Raw genomic sequence first — 21,501 nt, 5'->3', positions numbered from 1 at the left:
AGAACGCCGAACCCACGATTATACGTAAACTTCGTAGATCTACATCGAATTAATATTGTAGTTGCAATCGTGATTTTGGTTGTATTTACATCGTTCAAAGTTAATGAGAGATATCAATCGTCGTTATCGATGTTCGATGAAATAAACTACATTTGTAACACATTTGAATTTTAATGGACTTTCGAATATAGGTCGTGACTCATATGCAACTTGTTTGTTCGAAAATATCCAATGAATATTCCATACAAGTTTCGTCATACTTTATACATAAGTGATAGATACTGGTGATAAATAATGATTCATTGCAACACCTATTGAAAAATGCATTGAGCCCATCTACAGTTCACGTGTTTAAAACATACTTTTTTTAAATGACGTTCTCTAAATATATATTTGTTGTGTCATCCGATAGCAGGAATGGACAAATTCGGACTTTGTAATCGAAATACCTTCAATTCTTTGTTAACACGATCCCATTTTACTCGGTTTCGGATTAACAACGTGCAAACAATGCAACGAAAGGTATTAATTTGTTCATACATTTTTCGAAAATGTCTGTTATATTATATTTCAGTATTTTTACGTGGCGCGTTGATGACGCAGATGATTAAATCGTGAAATCATAGACGAGTGAACACCGAAGCCTTTTCATCGATACTTTCGTAAATTTACAAAAAATATCTTTAAAAAATCTATCGTTATGGTCTAGTTATTTATTTATATAAAATTTTGAATTTTATTCGGAGCCAATGTATTCGTTATTTCTTATCTAGATTAAAATGTACCGAATATTGAAATCGAATAAAGTATTCTGTGCGTATTTAGGTATTAAGCATGAAGACAAAATTGTGAAACTGGCTGGTTTGTTGCTCGCTCGCGCCGCGAGCTCGCGAGTAGGGTTGTTCTTGCTCGCTTAATTCATATAGCTATTCATGTTTATTTTATGCGCGACCTTTTACGGGCCACACAAGAAACTTTCCGATTTCCGATTACAGCGCCATCTATCACGAACGAAAAAAATGTTTGAAACTAGTGTTTTGAAAAGGTCTCATAGCCAGCTTTCACAGTACATGATAAAAAATGAGGTGTTCCATTAAAAAAATCATGTTGACCTTGACGTAACTTTGACTGGTTCTTTGAAGGTCAAAGGGACACGATCGTTCAATAGAATTTTTGAAACCCTAAAACATTTCTCTAAACCATTTTTCTCACAAATGTTCCATTTTGGAAATATTTGACTGTTTCCATACTTTTGGAGCACCCTGTATGTGTATACATATACATGTGTTATACATATACATACAAATGTAATAATAGTAATATATGTATATATATTATTTCCGTTTAGTTATTCGCTCATAAATTTATATTCTCTGATCTAGATTGCGTTATTGACTTAAGTTTTCTTAAAAAAAAAACTAAAAAACTACTGGACCGAATGAGAACAAAATCTAATCAGCTCTAAGTTAGATTGATACACATCCATTGCATCATCGATAATTTTGATCACGCTATTAGTTTTTTAGAAAACGTTAACGAAAAATTTGTTTACACACACACACACACACACTCAAACGCGCGCGCGCGCTAACAATTTGTTAAAAGTAGGCTAAACTTACTCCAATGACCTTGAAACATGGACATCTGCTAAAAAATCGATTTTTCATTTTAGGGGCAAATGCAATAACTTCCCTATTTATTGGGAAGTTAAAAATTGTGAAAAAAAAACAATAATAATAATAATGAGTACTATTTCTTTGAATTTTTTAAAATATTTGTTTGATGTACAAAAGCACCTTAATTTTTAATCAACAAGATAAACCTAACCCTTCCTTATCTACTGCGCCCGAAAATTATCCCTGTTATCTACTTAGCCCTCCACCGAGAAGCCGTGGAATTGTGGTTTAATCATCGATTACTGATCACTTATAATCGTAGAATAATTACCTAATACCGGTATTACTTTTAACAAGGCGCTTCGTTCGTCCCACAACGATTTAAGGGGGTATCCTGAATTAGGAGGTCTAAAAGAAGCGGTTTTTCGTGAATTTTTTTAGGATGGAAAAAATAATTAATTCTATCGAACTTTTTATCTTATTTTCATACATATTTGAGTAGTTTGTACACATTTTTTCAACACGAAATATTCGAATTGAGTCGACTGTGACGTACATTTGTAGAGCATCTCGAAATAAAAACCTCCTATCAGCGGAAAAGATGCAGGTCGTAATTCTGGTTTGACACAAAAAAACCAAAAGAAATTTTCATTTTCATACATTTTTCATCTATGTGAAGTAAAGAAATACCCGCAAAAATGGTGAAATGTGAAATTACAGCGAGTTTGAAGAAAAGAGGGAGTTCTTTGGGTGAAAAAAATCACTTTAACTTGATAAAAAAGTTGTTTAAAATTTTTTTTGTATGAATTTTGTTAGTTGACATAGAAGAAAAATGTATGAAAATGAACATTTCTTTTGGTTTTTTTGTGTCAATGCAAAATTACGACCTGCATCTTTCCCACCGATAGGAGGTTTTAATAGTGAGGTGGTCTACAAATGTGCATCGCAGTCGACTCAATTTGGATATTTCTTGTTGAAAAAATTTGTACAGACTACTCAAATATGTATGAAAATAGGATAAAAAGTTCGATAGAGTTAATTATTTTGTTCCACCTTAAAAAAATTCACGAAAAACCACTTTTTTTAGACCTCCTAATTCAGAATACCCCCTTAATTTTTAATCAACAAGATAAGCCTAACCCTTCCTTATCTACCGCGCCCGAAAATTATCCCTGTTATCTATTTAGACCTCCACCGAGAAGCAGTGGAATTGTGGTTTAATCATCGATCACTGATCACTTATAATCATAGAATAATTACCTAATATCGGTATTAGCTTTAACAAGGCGTTTCGTTTGTCCCACAACGATTGAATCATGCAGACAACATAAAAGTCTTCCGCGCCATTCTCTCCTCGAAATTCAAATGTCAAAGTCGAACTCGGAGCGTCCGCGGTTCGGCGTCGTTCCGCCGTTCAAAATCGATCAGAGAAAAAATGATATGAAAGGCGGGAAGTACACGTGTCGGATAAATTTATCTGTCGATAACGTTCGAACGATTCGCGTTCTATAAATACAGCAAAGCGACAGCTTCGAAATTGATAACCGCGCGAATAAACGTCCAAGGAACGTTTGTGTATAAACGCACTCACTCGAATAGGTGAATAGAAGCCAAGGTGGCGGCCGGGAACAGTAGATCGTCGCTGCCGACTCTCCAACGTCTACCGAATGCGACGAGGCTCGGCATTCTTCCACCTCCGATGTTGAGGCTCGATATCGTCCTCGTGGGTAACAATAAACGGCATGCACGCACAATGACATAACCTACAAACGCGTTGGCGGATCGCGGCGCCCCGTGCTACGCGACGCCGACGTGAACCAACGTGAACTCGAGACGATGCGAGCGGACCACCGGACCGCCGGACCTTGTGACCAGCCGGCTGTCACGGATACACTGAATCACTGAAACGCCGGAACGAGACTAAATACCAGTTCACCGCGTGGAAAAGAAACTAAGGGAAGCCGGCGATCTATCTTTTTTTCTCTTCTCCTCTCGATCATTTTCTCGTTATTTAAATTTGTTACAAGACTTTCTGCCATGCGTTCTGTGAACGTATGAACTGTATTCTAATACAATAAATTGTGCGTTAGAAATAGTTGATCTCTTTATTCATTTCTCATTTCTTCTTTAACTCTTTGGGGCACGGTGGGATTAAAAGCCTGCCACCTTTTTGATGAACCGTAATGCACGGTGGGACATTTTTAATTCCACCTCGAAATTTTGCAATGGCTGCATGTGTATAGGTTTATATTTCGTCTTATTTACGTAAAGCAGTTGGTAATATATTCATCCAATGTTACAAATGTATGCACTTATGTTGGCAACTTTCAACATACTAATACCGGTTCAACAATTGTTGTAAGCGGAAGGTTTATTGCGATAATATTTCTTTCCTGATTTTATGTGAAAAATCGTACAGGTAAGTTAATTTATATAAAAATTAGTTCTATACAAGTAAAGTGCAAGTAAAGTGTTTTATAATAAAAACAGAATATTAAATTTGTTTGCAAATGATGAAAGTATAGTGGGATTTTATTCGTCCCACCATGCAACTTCGGGAGTTATACAAAAAAACATATTTTTATTTATTGTTTATGCTTCAATATTCTTAAAACTATAAATGTGACGCCCCTTGTTATTAAATTTATTTTGTTACATTATGTGATACCTTTATAAATAAAAATATAACAATTTTGTTTGATTTAAAACGCAATAAAATTCCTGTGCAACATGGGTCTATTTTATGTCTTGAATTCCTTTGCCGCAAAGAATTAATAAATTTCTTGCAATGAGACTTACTGCAATGCGTTCCGCGTACTTTTGAAACCTTAAAGGATTCAAACTGATCTCCCATTTTCTATTATTTGAAGTCATTCACTATACAAATTATCTTGATAAAAAGAAGTGAGATCTCCATAAAAAACTTCGAAAAAAGTAAAAAAATTACGCCAAGTACATGAAAAAGTGGATGACTCAAGGAGTTATCATAGAGAAATAAAAGATTCCCATAAAAAACTACAAGAAAGTAGAAAAAGATGTGAAATCAAAATGAGCTGCCAGTACATGCAAGTCCTTTCCAATAAAGTGCAAAGGCGACACTATGTAACATAATGTAAAATTCGGTGGTTTCCAACTATGCGCAGCTAAAATGCTGTGTTCAACAGTGCGGACGTTCAGATCTTAATGACAATTTATGTAAAGTGACTGCTCTGCACTTTAGCGGTGACATGAAGAAGCTAAATAGCGTATCATCCACAAACTGAGGCTGTTTAAAAATTTTCCTAGATGTCCGCGGTCTCGAAGTCAAATGGTTGGCGTGGCCAGGCAAGGTCGTGTCGATTAATAAGAATTATTTTAAAACGTAAAATAATGAAAGTGTACTTATATTGTCAGAGTTTTAGACTGACAAATTATCTGAAAGCTTGTGAGAGGAAAGGTATCGGTGTCGATGAATGACCCTAGAAATAATTTAAAACACAATACAATGGAAATGTCCTGATATTGTCAGCGTTTTTAATTGATAAATTATGTGAAAGCCTGCGAGAGAGAAAGTATGGGTCTTGATGATCTGAGAATGCCTTGGCTGGCCACCCCAAGCATTTGACTTCCAGGCCGCGGACATCTAGGCAAATTTTTAAACAGCCTCAGTTTGAGGATGATACGCTATTTAGCGTAGATACGTTTTTTATGGGTTTTTTTTTCTCTTCTCCTCTCGATAAACAGCTTCATGGAAACTGGTACGGTGAGCAAGTCTTTTTATTATTACTTTTATTATTAGTCTTATTATTATTATGGTGAATTCGGTCGGATATAAAATAATGTCTGTAAAAGATCGAAAGTTCTTTAGGGGGGAAGTCTGGTCCAGCTAATGTATTTTTCTAATGCACATAATTTACAGATATAATTAATTTTTGTTATTGAAACTTCTTACATATAAAGGGACATTCAAAGAAGAAAATTTGACAGTGTAGATATAATTTGAATGTATACATATATAGATATAGTAGTAACAAGGAAAGGATTCGGTAAAAACGGTGGAATACGTGGAGCCTTGGGAAAACATCTGATAGATAAAATCAGAAAATTTTTTTCTTTAGTAGGAGCGTAAAATGCGTATGAACCTCAATTTGCAAAAAAAATTGTTAATTGCAAAAACGGTGGCAAAAAATATGAAAGTGAACGATACATGTCGGGCGTTATTTTGCAATAACTTTATGCTATAATAATAATTTATTAAGAGTCGAGGTTCATACGCATATAAACTTAATTACCTTCAATTTAAGCGTTGAATCAAGTGAATCGGATAAAAATTCGATGAGTTATGCGTGCCACCGTTTTGACCGAATCCTTTCGTTGGGACTACTATATCTATTATATGTATACATTCAAATTAAATCTACACTGTCAAATTTTCTTCCTTGAGCGTCCCTTTATATGTAAAAAAAGTTTCAATAGCAAAAATTAATTATATCTGGAAATTATATGCATTAGAAAAATACATTAGCTGAAACAGACACCCCTCTTAACGGGGTGATTACCAAACAGGTACTTGTGGAAGTTCTCCATGAGATTGAATCTTTGTTTTATGACTGTTGGAAGGTATATTGTTTAATATTTGTGATGGGACTTAATTTAACAACCTCTACAAATTTATTTTATTCAATTAATTTCTTTAGCTCTTCTGTCATCTTTCTTTAGTTCTTTAGTTCTTCTCTATAATCTGAATTACATTTTACAACTTCTGAACAAAATTATACGACAGGATCGTTGATCAACTCTAAGAATGAGATATAGATTGAAATGTAAATATTATCAACTAAAACTTGTGAATATTTATTTATTTATTTATTTATTTATTTATTTATTTCAATATATACGGGCATAGCTCATTATGAAATTAATACAATGTAGCAATTATAAACAAAATATACTCAGTCTGAGATGAAAAATTGTAAAATAGTTGTAAACAATCACACACACGGTGTTTTGTTTAAATTGGTATGATTAAATATCTCGTGAGGGGATGAAACTCTCAAAGAAATGTTTTAGTAAAGTTATTTGGCCTAGAAGGACAAATTATAGGCAATAAACAATTTTGTTGCAAGCGAAGGGGGAGATTTAATAAACATAAAGTTAATTTTATTGTATTTACTGATACACATTGATAAGAATACTGAATCAGGCTTCAGAAATGCAGTTAATAATTACGTGACTTGAGAAGGTTATAGATTTTTAAATTATACAGGGTGGTCTTTTTACTTTCGTCTCCTTAATATCTTCGTTGCTATTAACAATTAAAAAAAAATACAAGAGGACAAAACTATTCGGTTTTTCTCTTATAGTGGAATTATGTTTATATATTCTGTGGAATTTTCGATTTATTCTAAAATAACTATTCGATGTGATTTCCATTGGTTTGGAAATATTTTCGATTCAAAAAGGTAGTGGGCGTAGTTTACAAGTTTGATTGAAGAAACTTGTGGTGTGACTGCTTCTAACGTTCGTAAACGAGCTACCTACGTATTATTCGTCTCAAAGCATCGTGTCAAAACTGAAAACCACAAACTTAACCATAACCTTCTGCCGTGCTAACGCTAATGCTTTATTCATCTCGGTAACGTTGAACACGTTTAGTCAAGAAGAGAAGACTGAAATAGTGTTAATTTAAGCAGGAGCCAAAATAAATATTATAGATCCACTGTGACTGCAGAAGTACACGAATAGTAATTGTTCAACAAATTTATATAGATGGATACCAAATACACTTTAAAAGAAAATAAATTTTATTCTAATTTTATTTTAGCTCCATTTTCACTATTCGCTCTTTAAAGTCTTCCAACATCGAAACAAATCAAGCAGAACAGCTATAAATTTAACAAGATTTACTATACACATATACAAATAAAGTTTATGTCAAATACTTCGGCTGCGAAAAGATCACGAACATCGTCCCAGAAAATAAACAGTAGTTCCACCCTCTTAATTTTGTGAAGATTAAATATGGCTAAGCGTGTAAGTCCATGGAACGATACGCATGTCCGCGGAGAAAATTGGTTGTACATTCATTCGAAATAATGTGCAGGTGTCAACAATGGTCGGACACTGTTTTAATTGAAATTTTATCGATCGCGACGTACGAGGGTGAAAGGAAACACGGGAGAAGCCAAGTTGCAGCATCGGCATATCGAGAGACGCCAGTTTATAGAAACGACGAAAACGAAATGGACAATCGCCAATTTCTCCGTCATCCTTCCCCGCTGTCCCGAGGTCATTTGCCACGTTCGTTACCGATTTTCCGATGCTAAGATGTACATACGAACACGTACGGTCGTGACGCGAAAACTACCCTTTGATCATCGCTAATAATAATTCCCCCGCATCGATGCCTAATAACTCTTTCTAAATACTCTACAAGTATACGATACTCTGCTCGAAACGTATCGCTGAATTTATGAACCTCTATAAGCTACACAATTGAGAAAATTATAGACGTTATCGTATACAAGATGTTCGACCTAACTCTGTCACCTTAAACATCTCGGGTGCTTTCTGTAATAAGAAACAATGTGACAGGAAAACATTGTTTGGTTTGTTGGGACAAATATCGTGGTACATACATATACGATATCTGCCACGTGTAAATACTTAGATACATATGTATCTTATACTTCACCTTTTTACACAGCCTTTGATGATTACACGTGTGTTAACTCTTTGCGGCACAGGAATTCAAGTCATAAAATAGACCCATGTTGCACAGAAATTTTATTGCGTTTTAAATCAAACAAAATTTTTATATTTTTATTAATAAAGGTATCACATAATGTAACAAAATAATATAAAATAACATAAATATAAATAACATAAAATAACAAAATAATAATTATTTAATCGAATTTGTTGTTAGAGGGCGGGACTCAAATAGTCCCACCGTGCCACATAGGTTCAAATTTAATCTTTAGTTTTTATTATAAAACACTTCACTTGTTTATATAGAACTAATTTTTATATAAATTAACCTCTGATTAACCTCTGATTAACCTCTAATTACCTCTACGATTTTTCACATAAAACCAGGAAAGAAATATTATCGCAATAAACCTTCCGCTTACAACAATTGTTGAACCGGTATTAGTATGTTGAAAGTTGCCAACATAAGTGCATACATTTGTAACATTGGATGAATATATTACCAACTGCTTTACGTAAATAAGACGAAATATAAACCTATACACATGCAGCTATTGCAAAATTTCGAGGTGGGATTAAAAATGTCCCACCATGCATTACGGTCCATCAAAAAGGTGGCAGACTTTTAATCCCACCATGCCCCAAAGAGTTAATATTGAAGAACGGACAATTACGATAATTATTTTCTGTTCCATTTTACGTGCATCTTTTCGTATGTTTCTCAAATGTTATACTTATGTGAAAGGAGATTTGTTTACTTTATAACACCGTCTTGGCGTTCACTAAAACATGTACATTCTAGAACCAATTTTTAACCCTATAGTGCGCAGTTTTTCAAATCGGAGTAAACACGAATAACACTCTACCGCAAAAATTCTAATGGCAATTGTCAGATTTGGCGGAAAAATAATTATCTTCAATGGTGCTGTGACATTTTCGTAACGTAGATGTCTTATTTCTGTTATGAACATGCTGTTGTGTAATAAAATATCAAAGAAAAATGCGGTTGATGCATGCGAGACCACGACACATCGACGCCAAAAAAAATTCACCTGTTCTTCATTTGCCAGACGCAATAATTAACGGCGGTCAAGTGACGCCAGTCGACGCGTTTCCGTATGCAGGAAAACTGACGCCGATATTCTTTGCGCGTGGAAAGCATGCATTAAAGCTCAAAGTCATAGGCGTAACGCCGGGGAAGAAGCTCAAGCGCGCAAATTGAAATTCCTCGCGATGACTAACAGCATTTAATTACACGGTAAAATAATTAATCGTCCGATTCGTGTACACACGTACGAAGATGATGGGACGGAATGCGAGCTCGTATCTAAATCTACAACGCGATCGATTATCGATTCACCCCGGCAATTAAGGGCCGGAAATCGCGCGCCAAGAATATATCTATATCAATTAATCGAAATATAACACGCGCTTGTGACGCATCGATGCCTAAAATGTAGGTCACGCGGAATTATCCCGTGAACGTATCCTATTTCAAGGAGGCGCTATAATTACGAGGAACTTGCCCGCAAATATAATCCTGACCGTCGAGAATTCTTGAAACCCCGCGCAGAGTGGACAGAGCGATCGTTACCGGGTCAAAGCGATTGATCGTTGGGTCCCCGGTATTAATATCGAGATGTTCACTCACCATATCAGATGCAGGATGAACAGGAAAGCACCGGGCACGACGAGGTCGTCGCTGCCGACGCTCCAACGGCGTCGGAACACCACGATACCAGGCATCGCTTTTGACGCGTTTCACCCTATCATCCATTCAATCGTCTTGAGTGCACAGAGTCAGGGTGGCCACGAGCAGCCGCTGCCATTCGTCTTTGGATCACCGGGCGACGCGCACTTGTACCTTGATCCGGGACCTCTTCGAAACTCGACACGCACACCGTCGTCGAGAGTCGTTGTCCTCGCGTTCCGGGCCGCGCATTTCTGTAACTGATTCCCGGACGACCGCGAGCCTTCTCCATCCTCCTCGCGGAAGGACCTTATCGAAAACGGTTCGAACTATCGGGTAAGATTGCCTAAAACGGACCTCGTCGATGAGTAAAATAAACCCTCGATACAAGTACAGATTTCACCCTCGATACGAATCATCCCCAACATTATAATAAAAAATTATTACAAGATAGGAGCGGGTTATATGTGTACTTGCATTACTTATCCATATTTTTAATGAACTTTCGGAAATATTATCATAGAGATTGATTAAATATTTCTTAGAGATATCCCTATTGTCTTTACAGATGATCTCATATCTGTGGATCGACACGCAAGCTATAAAACCTCGGTTAAGCCCGTTAAGGTCGACTTTATTTGAATTTTTTATTCATTCATTAGTAGACCAATGATGCTGCATTATTCTTATTGAATAATGACCGGGTTGATCTAATTATTACTTTTTTACTTTCTATTCTTTGAAGTATGTACTTCAATGCTAAACTTTGTTCGAAAAACTACTTCTGTTGTAAATAAAAAATACAGAAATATAGAAAAGTACAGTTTATCAATAATAATCGGTAAACATTATATCGATTTGTTTCCTAAAATTTGTCGAAGACAAGAAAATCTCGATAATTGTCCAGTTTAGGTAACCTTACCCTACTCTTCTCGAACAAACATGATTTCGACACAGTGCACCATCGTCGCAACCCGACGACACCACATCGCGTCGTTTTGCTAACGAAGTCGGAACGTAACCGCCTCTGGGACGATTTTCTTCCACTGCTTGTCGACTCTTATCACTTGTCACCGTCCACTGGCTCGTAAATTATTTCACACTGTTCACGATCAATCAGCTTTGGCTTTATGATTGCGTTTCCTTTCTATTTTGTAATAATCAGTCACAGTCGTGAATCAATGATTTGTCAGTAATCGTACGAAGCTAATCGTCTCTGACTGATTGTCTGATCATTAATCATGAATCACGTTTTGCTCGACACTGACACTACTTCGAGTCAAAGCGCTGGTCTCTTCGACCAACGAAACAGGAAGAATTAGCACCGCGATTAGCGCGATAAATCTTGGTTATTCGTTTATTTCGCACGCGCATGGTACACGTTTACGGTAGCTACGGCATTTTTATGGCACATTCCTTCCATCAACGTCTTCGTTACGTTCTTCTTAGTGTCTGTTAGGATGATTAACTGGGTCACGCTTGATCGTTCGTCCCAGACTCTTGGAACTAAAATTTTCGTGTCCCTGTTGAAAGTTCCAAGGACTTTATTTTTCATCAAACTTCATTAGCCGTCGCACACCTTCTAGGTAAACAAAATTGTTTAAATCAGTTTAGACGACCAACTCGTGCTACAATGGAATTTCACTCTAATTAGATTAAATAACGATTAGAATTAAAAAGTCGATCATTCATCGGGACAAACCAAAACTCTTTTTACATTGAGCATACATACACGCGTTTCGAGCGAATCCTTTCGTGCTCGAGGAACAGTTCAAACTACCGAAAATTCCCAAAGGATCATTGAAACTTTTATGAAATGACACACTTCTGGAATCGTCCTTCCCATCCTACGAGTTACGAGCTTACGTATTTTATCCGTTTAACGGTGCATCGGGGGAAATCTTTTTAACGCGTTCCCAGAAACTCGTTCGTACGATATATACGTAACGTCAATCAATGGTACCTATTAAAAGAGTGCAAGACCTTTAAGAAAGACCACTTTGTTCGACCAGAATAGGATTGTAAGCAAAGAGGTATGACGTAACTCTTTGCAAGTACGAAAAACAACCGTTCCGAAAGAAGACTTTCACTGGCAAAAGACACTCGAACGGTATCTAATTTCTCGCGAACGAGAGTTTTTGTCTTCCGAGTTAATTTCCTTATCCCCGGAATAAATCTCGCGTAATTTCTCGACGCGATTCGCTGAGAAGGGAAAGGATGGATCCCGTTTTTATTTCCAACTATTTTAAGGGGAGATTCACACGGGAAAGAAAAAAAAATAAATTGGGATTATCCAGCTGAAGATAATTAGAGCATCGTCTACAGAAATTTAAGAGTTCCAATTATATGCTACATAAATTTCAGTTAAATTCGAGAACCGCGAATCTCGTTAATTCCTGAAATTCTAATTCCTGCTCAAATTGTCCAGAATGTGGTACTCTCCAATTATTTTATATGGATTTCATGAAATTACATGGTGACCACTAAACATACAAGATAATCACTAAATTATTCAACTTGAAAATAAAATAACTCCTTCAAAAATGAAGTTATCCGAATGAAAATTCGTTTATATATTCTTTTAAAGGTATCGAACAAATAAGGGTATGGATTTTGTGATACAATTATTTTTCTTTTCAGAATTTCGTTTCAATTTGAGTAACAGAAAAATAAGTGGTGTGAACTTATAGGACGACATAATATATTTTTGTTTATCTAGAAAATAACTAGTAGTTAATCTTCACACGAGTGAACCCTCTTGAAACGATACACTCTGTACCAACTACAAAATAACGTCAGTTCGATTAAAGCGTAATTTTACCCAACCGCGTGACTATGTGTTAATAAGAAGTCCCAACCATGTATTAGTGATCTTTCCTGGTAAGGTATTAGAGATAATTTTTTCCAAGGTAGTCGCAGAGTTTCGTTCCTTATCGCTGTTGGAGGAAACTTTGCATTTTCTTCCACGAAGCCAGACGCATCGAAAAGAAAAGACCGATGCGACTTTTGTTCCGCTTCAGCCTTTCAGTCCGTGACATGAACCTCGCCTAGATCGGCCAGACATCTGCATACAAGGCCCCCGCATAAAACATGAACAACCTTTACCGTGCAAACTCGTTTCATCTCAAGGATGGACGAACGAAAAGAGAGACTTTCCCGAGAGTGATCCGTAACGGCTCGGCAAAATCATTCCTCTAATCACTTCCCCGCTCGAGTGGACAATCGATACTAATTAACTTATCACCGTCTCCCGAAATAGTAGCCTCATTGCTTGCACATCGACCACGGCAAGCCTAAACGCTCGCTACCTAACTCCGCGTTACATCGGAAAAGAATCTACTTCTCGAGGGATAGAGTTTCGCTCCTCGAAGTTTTATGTGCAATGCAATCACGCAAACGATAAACCGTCAACATCCGTTTTTTTGCTTCAGAGGAAATATAACGTATCCACAATAATACGTGAGTGGACAGTCACAGACACTGGCTCGCTCTTGCCTGTGTAAACATTGAGCCATCCGGTGCCCTACGAACCCTAGCTTCCATGGAACTTTCTAAAACTCGCCCTATCCTATCTCACCCCTTGGCTACTTCCGAAATCCTTCGAAGCTATTATACACGTTACCGTGAAAGTGGATGGTACGTTGAACGCAAGCTATTATTAGCGTATGTACAGCTTCATTAAAGTAATTAGTACAATGGTAACACAGTAAATAACAAAACTCGACTACTTTCAAGTTCTACGTTTACGTCTACAAAAGAAAGGCTTCTTTGGGAATTAAGAAAAAAAAGGATAAGTCGTACAATAATACATAATTTTCTATTTAATAGTACATACTTTAAAAGTTAAACAAAATTTGAGTGTCATTTCATTATTAATATTATAAAAAAACTGTACCAATTGCAATAGTACATTCATGTAAATCAAGCGCTCGATAAAGAAATGAAATTGAAATTGAAAATGAATAGGCATTAAGAAAACAAATATTTGTGTTTTCTTTCAAATAAATATATTATTATATAATAATTAAATATATTATTATTATTAAAATCATTTATTATTGTACGACTTGTAGTTTTTTCTTTCCTAATTTTCAAAGACGCCTCTCTTTTTAAATATTTATATATTCCTTAAATGGAAGAAAAAACTCTGTGAAAGTCCAACTAGAGGCAATAGAATTTGAAGTTTGTTTTTATTTTACATTAATTTAGAGAAAAGTGTACTTGACAGTCCAATACCACGACTCGCTCTCAGTTTGCACGATATAATTACCAGGAACCTTTTATTGTCTCGGAAACGGAATCAGACAATGGAGGCTATTACTTTTTTCTCGCAATGATCTGAATTGGTCTGGTGATTTTTTCAAGGCAGTAAAAGGTCTCTAAAATTTTCAAGTTTCTTAAGTTCGCTGTATTAATTCCTTTCACAGTAATATTTACAGGGTGAGTCGCAAATTGGTCGCCATATATTTTAGCTACAGGTGATTTAACAAAAAAATGTTTCAGGCAAAACCAAAATCAGTGACTTCTTGGACTTTTTAACCTCTTGACGAATTTTAAGTGGATCTTTTCTTTCGCTTTAATCGAATACACAAACACTGCAAATTTGTCTATAAATCGATTTTGACATACAAATAAATAGTCTCGCTTTAATATTGTACATATTTTAATTTTACAAGGTATTGCGATAGTAAATACCGGTAATTTTTTATACAGGGTGTCTACGTATAAGTTCGGACATACGTAGGGTGTCAATTCTACAACAAATTTCCAACAAAAAATTACTCTTAGACATATTCTTTGTGTCGCCTTATTGTCGAGAATTTTCACTTTTAATATTTTTTCTGCGTTTTCGACTTGACACTCTTTAAACGGCCATAACTCCACCAAATTATAGTGCAAACTTAAAAATCAGTATACCATTCGAAAGAGCGTTAAATTCCCCATCTTCTTGATGCCAAACCAAAATTTATAACGTAGATTTAACAAGTAAAAAATTAGGTCAAACTTTACATTGTGAAAATTTAAACAAATTTGACTTTTTCTGTATTCGTTTTTCGGTTTCAAAGACATAGTTGTTTGGCGGGCACTCTTCGGGAAAAACTTCCTCGAAGTCTCAGCTTTTGAACGGTATTGTAAAAAAAAAAAATTGTACGGTGGCATTTTAAGGAGAAAATGACGTTTAAATGCAGAAAAGCGTGGGTTTTTACGTGAAAATCGATATTTTTCAACAAAAATCGACTTGTCACTTTAAAATTAACTTGACATCGAGTTTGATGTATTTTTTAGTGACACTCCCGAGCCTACCCAATTAGGAAAAAAAACTGATTTTTTGACACCTCAAGCCTCTCCCAGCCGTGTGTAGACCCTGAGTGCGAGGTGAATAATAATTGTTTTTGAACACGTATCCATAGAATCTTTGTTTTTAGAGACTATTTAATCAAAATCAACATCGGTGTACCGATAAATGATATGGAGATTGGAACACGATCGATTTCACAAAACAAAAAATCGATGTTTTTAGCCCAGGAAAACCGATAAGTTTTGATTTAGGAGGCGGGCATTTTGAACGCTTTTCTGTATTTAAACGTCATTTTCTCCCTAAAATACCACCGTACAATTTTTTTTGATAATAACAGTCAAAAGCTGAAACTTCGAGGAAGTTTTTCTCGAAGAGTGCCCGCCAAACAACTATGATTTTGAAACCGAAAAACGAATACAGAAAAAGTCAAATTTTTTGAAATTTTCACAATGTAAAGTTTGACCTAATTTTTCACGTATTCAATCTTCGTAATAAATTTTGGTATTGTATCAGGAAGTTGAGAAATTTAACGCTCTTTCGAATGGTATACTTAGTTTTAAGTTTGGACTGTAATTTGGTGGAGCTATGGCCGTTTAAAGAGTGTCAAGTCAAAAACGCAGAAAACATATTAAAAGTGAAAATATTCGAAAATAAGGCGACACAAAGAAAATGTCTAAGAGTAATTTTTTGTTGGAAATTTGTTGTAGAATTGACACCCTGCGTATGTCCGAACTTATACGTGGACACCCTGTATAAAAGCAAACGTACACATGTGTCAATATCCTTCAAGAGTTTAACAGAGAAACTCTACAGCTTCTTGTACGGAATTATTACAGTAAAAAATATATATGTACGACCTTTTTGCGCACTCTGTAAATTTTCTCAAGACAGAGTATCAAAGCACATCTATGCTCGTTCAGTCGTCGTATCGTTTCCGAGTCATCGTATCCCATTATATCTCAATCGGAGCACTTGAAATCCGAATCTCAACGCGATCACCTCCCCATGCGTACCGGCGTCAGCTTCCAAGAAATCTAAATGATCAAAATCATCTTGTAACTCTTATACTTAATACCATTCAAAGCACAAGTTGGTCCTGGTCGCTTCACCCTTCACAAGTCAAGCTCCACACTTTCGAAAATATTTAATCCTGCGGTCACGCATTCCTTCCGGCCGTGTCACTTCCCGTTCACTGGAAAGGATCCCGAGGAAGAATCGAGCGAATTGTTGAACAGCCTTTTGCCAACGCGATTCACGGGATTCGTAAACATGGAGGTGGTTGGATTCCCTCTGGCAAAGCCGATCGGTCGACGTTACCGTCTAGGGTGCCGCAACGCGTGTCCACGCACCCCTGTCATCGTTTCCTCGTCGTCGGCGTGGATCGAGCAAAACGCGTATAACGGGGGTTGCATTTCAATAGATGTTTCCCGACAGATGCAGCGCCACGTGCAGAGGAGACATCGCGTCCTCGCCGCCACGGTATCATAGACGAAAACACTTTATCACTCGCGACCGTCGGGGTGAGCCACCTCGAGCGCGACTGAGCACCGTATTTGAGCCGCCCGTGCACCTTCGGCACGTACACCGCGGGGCGCTCAATTCCACACGGAACGGAGGCGCGCGCTTGCGTCGCGACGCCTCCTGTGCGGCAGACGATGCGTCGTTGCGACGCTCCGCCTCGCTTCGCGGGGCAGTTTTATCGAGTATCATTGTGTCGTCCACGAGCGTGGCTTCGTTTGTCGGCAATTTCGAATTATCCATTAACCTCTGGCATGACGTGCCACGAGACTTTTCTCTAGGAGTGGAAACGACGCGCGTAGGACGCGCAGTGCGACGAATACACTGGTAAATGCATAACTTTGAAAAAGGACTTACAAGTCTTTAATTTTTATTTTACAAACTAAACGTCGGCTGAATAAACTGAAAATATAAAGAAAGTTTCGTCTTGTAATTCTCTATGAGGAGATATCTTTAAAAAATTGTTGAATTTAACAAGTTCATCCATTTTACCAAGAATTCGACTTTGCTTCATTACTGAATTCCGATATGTGTATAGGTTGTCCCAAAAGTTTCTTCCGTGACTTGCATTCAGTTATTTTGTGTGGCAGTGTTTATAGAATTAGACAACCTAATTTCTTAGATATTAATGTCGTAACTGTAATGGAGCAAAATCAATTGTACGCAATTCAATAATGTAACATTAGACATAAAATGTTGTGTATGTATTACTATTTAAGGAAATGGAAGAAACTTTTGGGACAACCTAATATCTTGACTTTCTATGGTCGAAAATATACGCCTTTCGCGGGCAAAGGGTTGAAACGTATCGAGGGAAGTTCGCATTTGAAACAACTTCCAATGTCATTATTGTTATTTAATATTCAATAAAGCATATTGTAATATACAAAGAACAATTTCTTTTTATTAGAATCTTTCTTAGAATCGTATTATATAATCAAACATTAACTTTTATATCTTAAGATCTTGTAACTATTTCGCAGCCGATTCGTTGCGAGTAATACCGATACATATTTTACCAAGTCGTGACTGGAGAGGTCAAGAAAATTTCTCACGATTATTGTCTTCAATGAATACTTATTTTAAACCGTGATTACTGTATGCATTATAAATGTTTAATTCATTCAAAAATATTCATCTTTAATGCATTTCGAAGTTTCTAAGATAGCACATGAAAAATCAATTAAACGCATTCGTAGGACATTTGTATAATTGTTATTACTTGCTCTATTCTCGAGAAACCAATGAATAATATAATATCTCTCCTACATGAGGATTTAATAAATTTCCTTTTGTTTCGTGTATAACACAAAAGATTTTAAAAGATAATTTCATGAGAACAACCAAGAAACTTGAGTTTCGACAGGAATTTTTATTTCTAAAATGACAACGACGTAAAACACACGGCCTACATCGTTAAACAATGGATTTTAATACCGCACTCATGCTACCAACCAGACCGCAATCTGCAGACGTGAATCTCGTTAAGCGTGTTTAGTCGGAATTGGAAAAAAAAATTATAATGCACCTTGTCACGAGTGAAACTCTTTTAATGTAGGTGCTCATGGAAGAGTGGACATAATTATGGGCTCAATTATACGGCACAATATAGTATTATGCGTTTCATGCCATATAATTAAAAAATATACGAAAAACAAAAGATTTTTCGACTAAATAGTAATAGTTCTATAGTCTGAACTGTTATATTGCAAAAATACACGTCTAATACGTGTCTATACTTATCTTCAGCGTGAATCTTGACATAAAACGTACTTATATTATTAATTTACTATCGAATACGCTGAAGTCTATATTTTCTTATTATGCCTAAATATGGAATAATAAAGTTGTATTATAGTGAAAATGAAATATTTGCACCGATCTTTTTATGTTTACAATTATATAGTTTTAAATAAATAAGAGATTAAAATTGCTATTGCACATTAAACAAAGGTGGAGAAGAAAAGACTATTGACAATATATTATGCCCTCCTCAAACATTTGCGGACGATATTTTATTTGATGATGAAATTGAAATTCATCATTTGAAAGATGAAACATTATCGAATGTAAATGCGGTTAAATAGTTATTGAAACTTATCTGTTTCGTGCCGACCAATAATTGCCTGCATTAATCTATTTCATGACTTATTTCATTCGAATAACCATGAAATACTTCATTCGGCTACATTTTTTTCATTTTTTGTCATAAAAAAAACTTCCCGTTTTGTTATCTTTCTTTATTAACTTCTTTTTTAGAATCCACAGTCAGAAATGAAAAAATTAATTAATCAACAAAAAGAACACATAGATATTTATTTATATTTTATAAACATTATAAACACAATTATGGATGGTAACAAGTTAAAACTATCGATAAATTACTTCAAAAATATGTAATCTTTATTTGATAATTTTAGGATACATAACTTTTGCGTGAAACTTACGATACAAAAAAAATGAGTACATAGACGTTATCTACGAAGAATAACTTCTTTTTTCGAAAAATATACAATATATATATAGGAATAGTGGCTTAGTATACGTATATTTACTGGAAGCATGGAAAAATAGAAAATGTAAATGTAATTCATAATTATCAATTTCCAAAATAATTGTAATTATGATATCATTTACATATTTTTTATTGGGAATGGGATAGGATATTTCATATATTAGTTTCTGGCCTGATCATAATTTTGTATGTACCAGTCAACAGTTTCTTTGATGGCTTGATTAAACGGCGTAAATTGAAAGTCAGGTAAATATTTTCGCAGTTTCGCATTGCTTGCCGTTTTTTTATATTGCCCATCAGCTGCAGATGTATCATATATTATTTTCCCCTTGAAATTGAAAGCCTGTGCAATTGCTTCGGCTACCTGAGATATTGTTACTTCTTGCGATTCATCAACTGTATAGTGTAAGAACAAAAACTTTAATATTGAAGTATGTAATATCATATACGACTACTGTTTGTATTATACACTTTATAATGTACCTGATAGTATAATTGGTTTAACAGAGTTATACTCTCTTAGCGTCCATATTATCAACTTAGCTAAATCATAACTATATATAAACTGTCTTAAAGGCTTTCCAGAGCCTAATACAGTAAACGTTTTATCTTCTGTATTTCCTGAAAGATGTACACACATAAACTAACCTCTTTGCATAATTATGAATCCAGTCTTATTCAAAATATTTCATACCATCTTTAATTAAGTCATAAAGCCTTCGCATTAAACCTGGTATAACATGACTAGCATTAGGACGAAAATTATCATTTGGACCAAACACATTGCAAGGAATAATACTGGTATATAGTCTACCATATTGCTCATAATAACCTTGATTTGCAATATCTATAAGACGTTTAGCGTAACTGTAACCATAATTTGATGGATGTGGTGGTCCATTGTGAATCTAATAGAATAGCATAATAATTTATACACAGTTATAAACACACCTATTTTATAATGTATTGTTTGTAACATTTGATTTGTGGTATTTAGGTAAGAATGATGAAGGCATGGGGAAAGGAGGAAGAATCATAAGGACAATGTAGTCATTAAGCTACCATATTTTACATAACTAATTTTTCTCCTATTATTTCTCCTATACTTATCCTGAGTTAATACTAAGAATAACATTACCATAGTTTCATCGATGGGATATGTAGTTCTATCAGGAAATATACAAGTTGACAAACAGGATACAACTTTTCCAATGCCGTATTCATGAGCAGTTTGCAATACATTGTCATTCATGTGGATATTGTTGCGCTGAAAAGGTAAAATGGACATTTTAATTGAACCAGTAACAATAATGTATCATTTATTTAAGGTTAGTTTCACTTACCAAAAAATTTAAATTATGTGCCATATTATGGAATAGACCACCAACCATGGCAGCCAAGTGCACAACATGTGTTGGCTTATATTCCTCAAACAATGTCTCAGTACTTTGCTTGTTACTAAAAATATAACATTCTTACTTTTACAAATATTAATATATATAATTTATCTATTAATATATAATACTTAAACTAAAGGTTACCTTATGTCTGCATGTCTGCTGCCTACAAATATCCATTGTTCATTGTCATTTTTATCATTTTCGATGACAGTTTGTATAGCCTTACCAACTAATCCGGTTCCACCAGTTACAAGTATAATCTTTTTACTCTCAAACATATTTAATGAAATCTAAATAAAAACCCAAATATTAAGAACTTGACCTCTTTCGCTATTCATGATTAATTACTATGTAGAAAATGATTTAAATTTTAAAATGCTACGAATTTTGTAATTTCTTTCATGTTATACTTTCATTTTGTTCATATGATACATTTAAAGAAATACGAAAGAAAACATACTTTTTCAATGTAAAATATAGTTATAAAATAATTTCACTGGAACTCTGTTTGATAATTGAATATGGAACCAAAAATCTTGAAAATTATTTGACATCAATGCATACCACTCACTATTAGTAAAAATTCATACTTTAGTAACGTACACGTAAATAATCAAATACAAATACTGTTTACTGATAATAAGAATCACACATCACCACGATGATGATGTTGCAGTCGAATATCGGCTTTCGAATTTCATTCAACGATAAAAGAACGTAGCCATCTACCAGAGAGAAGAGAAGAACGTACTACCACCAATAAGGTACAACAG

The 21,501-nt window shown here is 35.2% G+C and overlaps 2 protein-coding genes across 12 annotated transcripts in view; both read right to left on the bottom strand.

Moving 5' to 3' along the window:
* LOC128884674 (diacylglycerol lipase-alpha) overlaps positions 1–16,864 on the bottom strand; it is a 116,646-nt gene extending 99,782 nt beyond the window's left edge. For 2 of the 8 annotated variants that reach the window (XM_054138192.1, XM_054138198.1), the window contains exons 1-3: positions 16,371–16,864; positions 10,919–11,578; positions 9,958–10,342 (exon numbers count right to left, since the gene is read on the bottom strand). In XM_054138192.1, coding sequence (XP_053994167.1) covers positions 9,958–10,052 — 95 coding nt within the window. In that variant the 5' untranslated portion in view covers positions 10,053–10,342; positions 10,919–11,578; positions 16,371–16,864. Of the gene's footprint in view, positions 1–3,207; positions 3,642–9,957; positions 10,343–10,918; positions 11,579–16,308; positions 16,328–16,370 lie in introns of those variants that run through there. The other 6 variants (XM_054138193.1, XM_054138194.1, XM_054138195.1 and 3 more) reach the window with 6 other exon arrangements.
* Positions 16,865–19,200: 2,336 nt separating this feature from the next.
* LOC128884835 (probable GDP-L-fucose synthase) lies at positions 19,201–21,477 on the bottom strand. Of its 4 annotated transcripts, none has more exons than XM_054138488.1 (7): positions 21,332–21,477; positions 20,870–21,018; positions 20,672–20,786; positions 20,467–20,595; positions 20,023–20,236; positions 19,812–19,949; positions 19,201–19,724 (listed from the first exon to the last, which is right to left on the bottom strand). In XM_054138488.1, the coding sequence occupies exons 2-7, from the start codon at positions 21,004–21,006 to the stop codon at positions 19,489–19,491; spliced, it is 969 nt and encodes a 322-aa protein (XP_053994463.1). In that variant the 5' UTR covers positions 21,007–21,018; positions 21,332–21,477; the 3' UTR covers positions 19,201–19,488. The 4 variants fall into 4 exon arrangements, with proteins under 4 accessions (XP_053994463.1, XP_053994462.1, XP_053994461.1 ...); XM_054138487.1 differs by having other exon boundaries at positions 21,300–21,445; XM_054138486.1 differs by having other exon boundaries at positions 21,293–21,439.
* Between the last annotated feature and the right edge of the window lie 24 nt (positions 21,478–21,501).

The sequence above is a fragment of the Hylaeus volcanicus genome, chromosome 2 (assembly GCF_026283585.1).
Source record: "Hylaeus volcanicus isolate JK05 chromosome 2, UHH_iyHylVolc1.0_haploid, whole genome shotgun sequence".
Lineage (NCBI taxonomy): Eukaryota > Metazoa > Arthropoda > Insecta > Hymenoptera > Colletidae > Hylaeus > Hylaeus volcanicus.
The sequence above is the reverse complement of the archived record's forward strand: the minus strand, read 5'-3'. Positions and strand labels throughout refer to the sequence as shown.

What these genes read in the sequence shown, in the direction of transcription:
- LOC128884835 (XM_054138488.1), bottom strand. Translation starts at nt 21,006, where the DNA reads ATGTTTGAGAGTAAAAAGATTATACTTGTAACTGGTGGAACCGGATTA. An exon ending in AGCAGACATGCAGACATAAG is followed by an intron (nt 20,787 to 20,869) that starts GTAACCTTTAGT and finishes TTATATTTTTAG; the next exon opens with TAACAAGCAAAGTACTGAGA. An exon ending in CACATAATTTAAATTTTTTG is followed by an intron (nt 20,596 to 20,671) that starts GTAAGTGAAACT and finishes TTACCTTTTCAG; the next exon opens with CGCAACAATATCCACATGAA.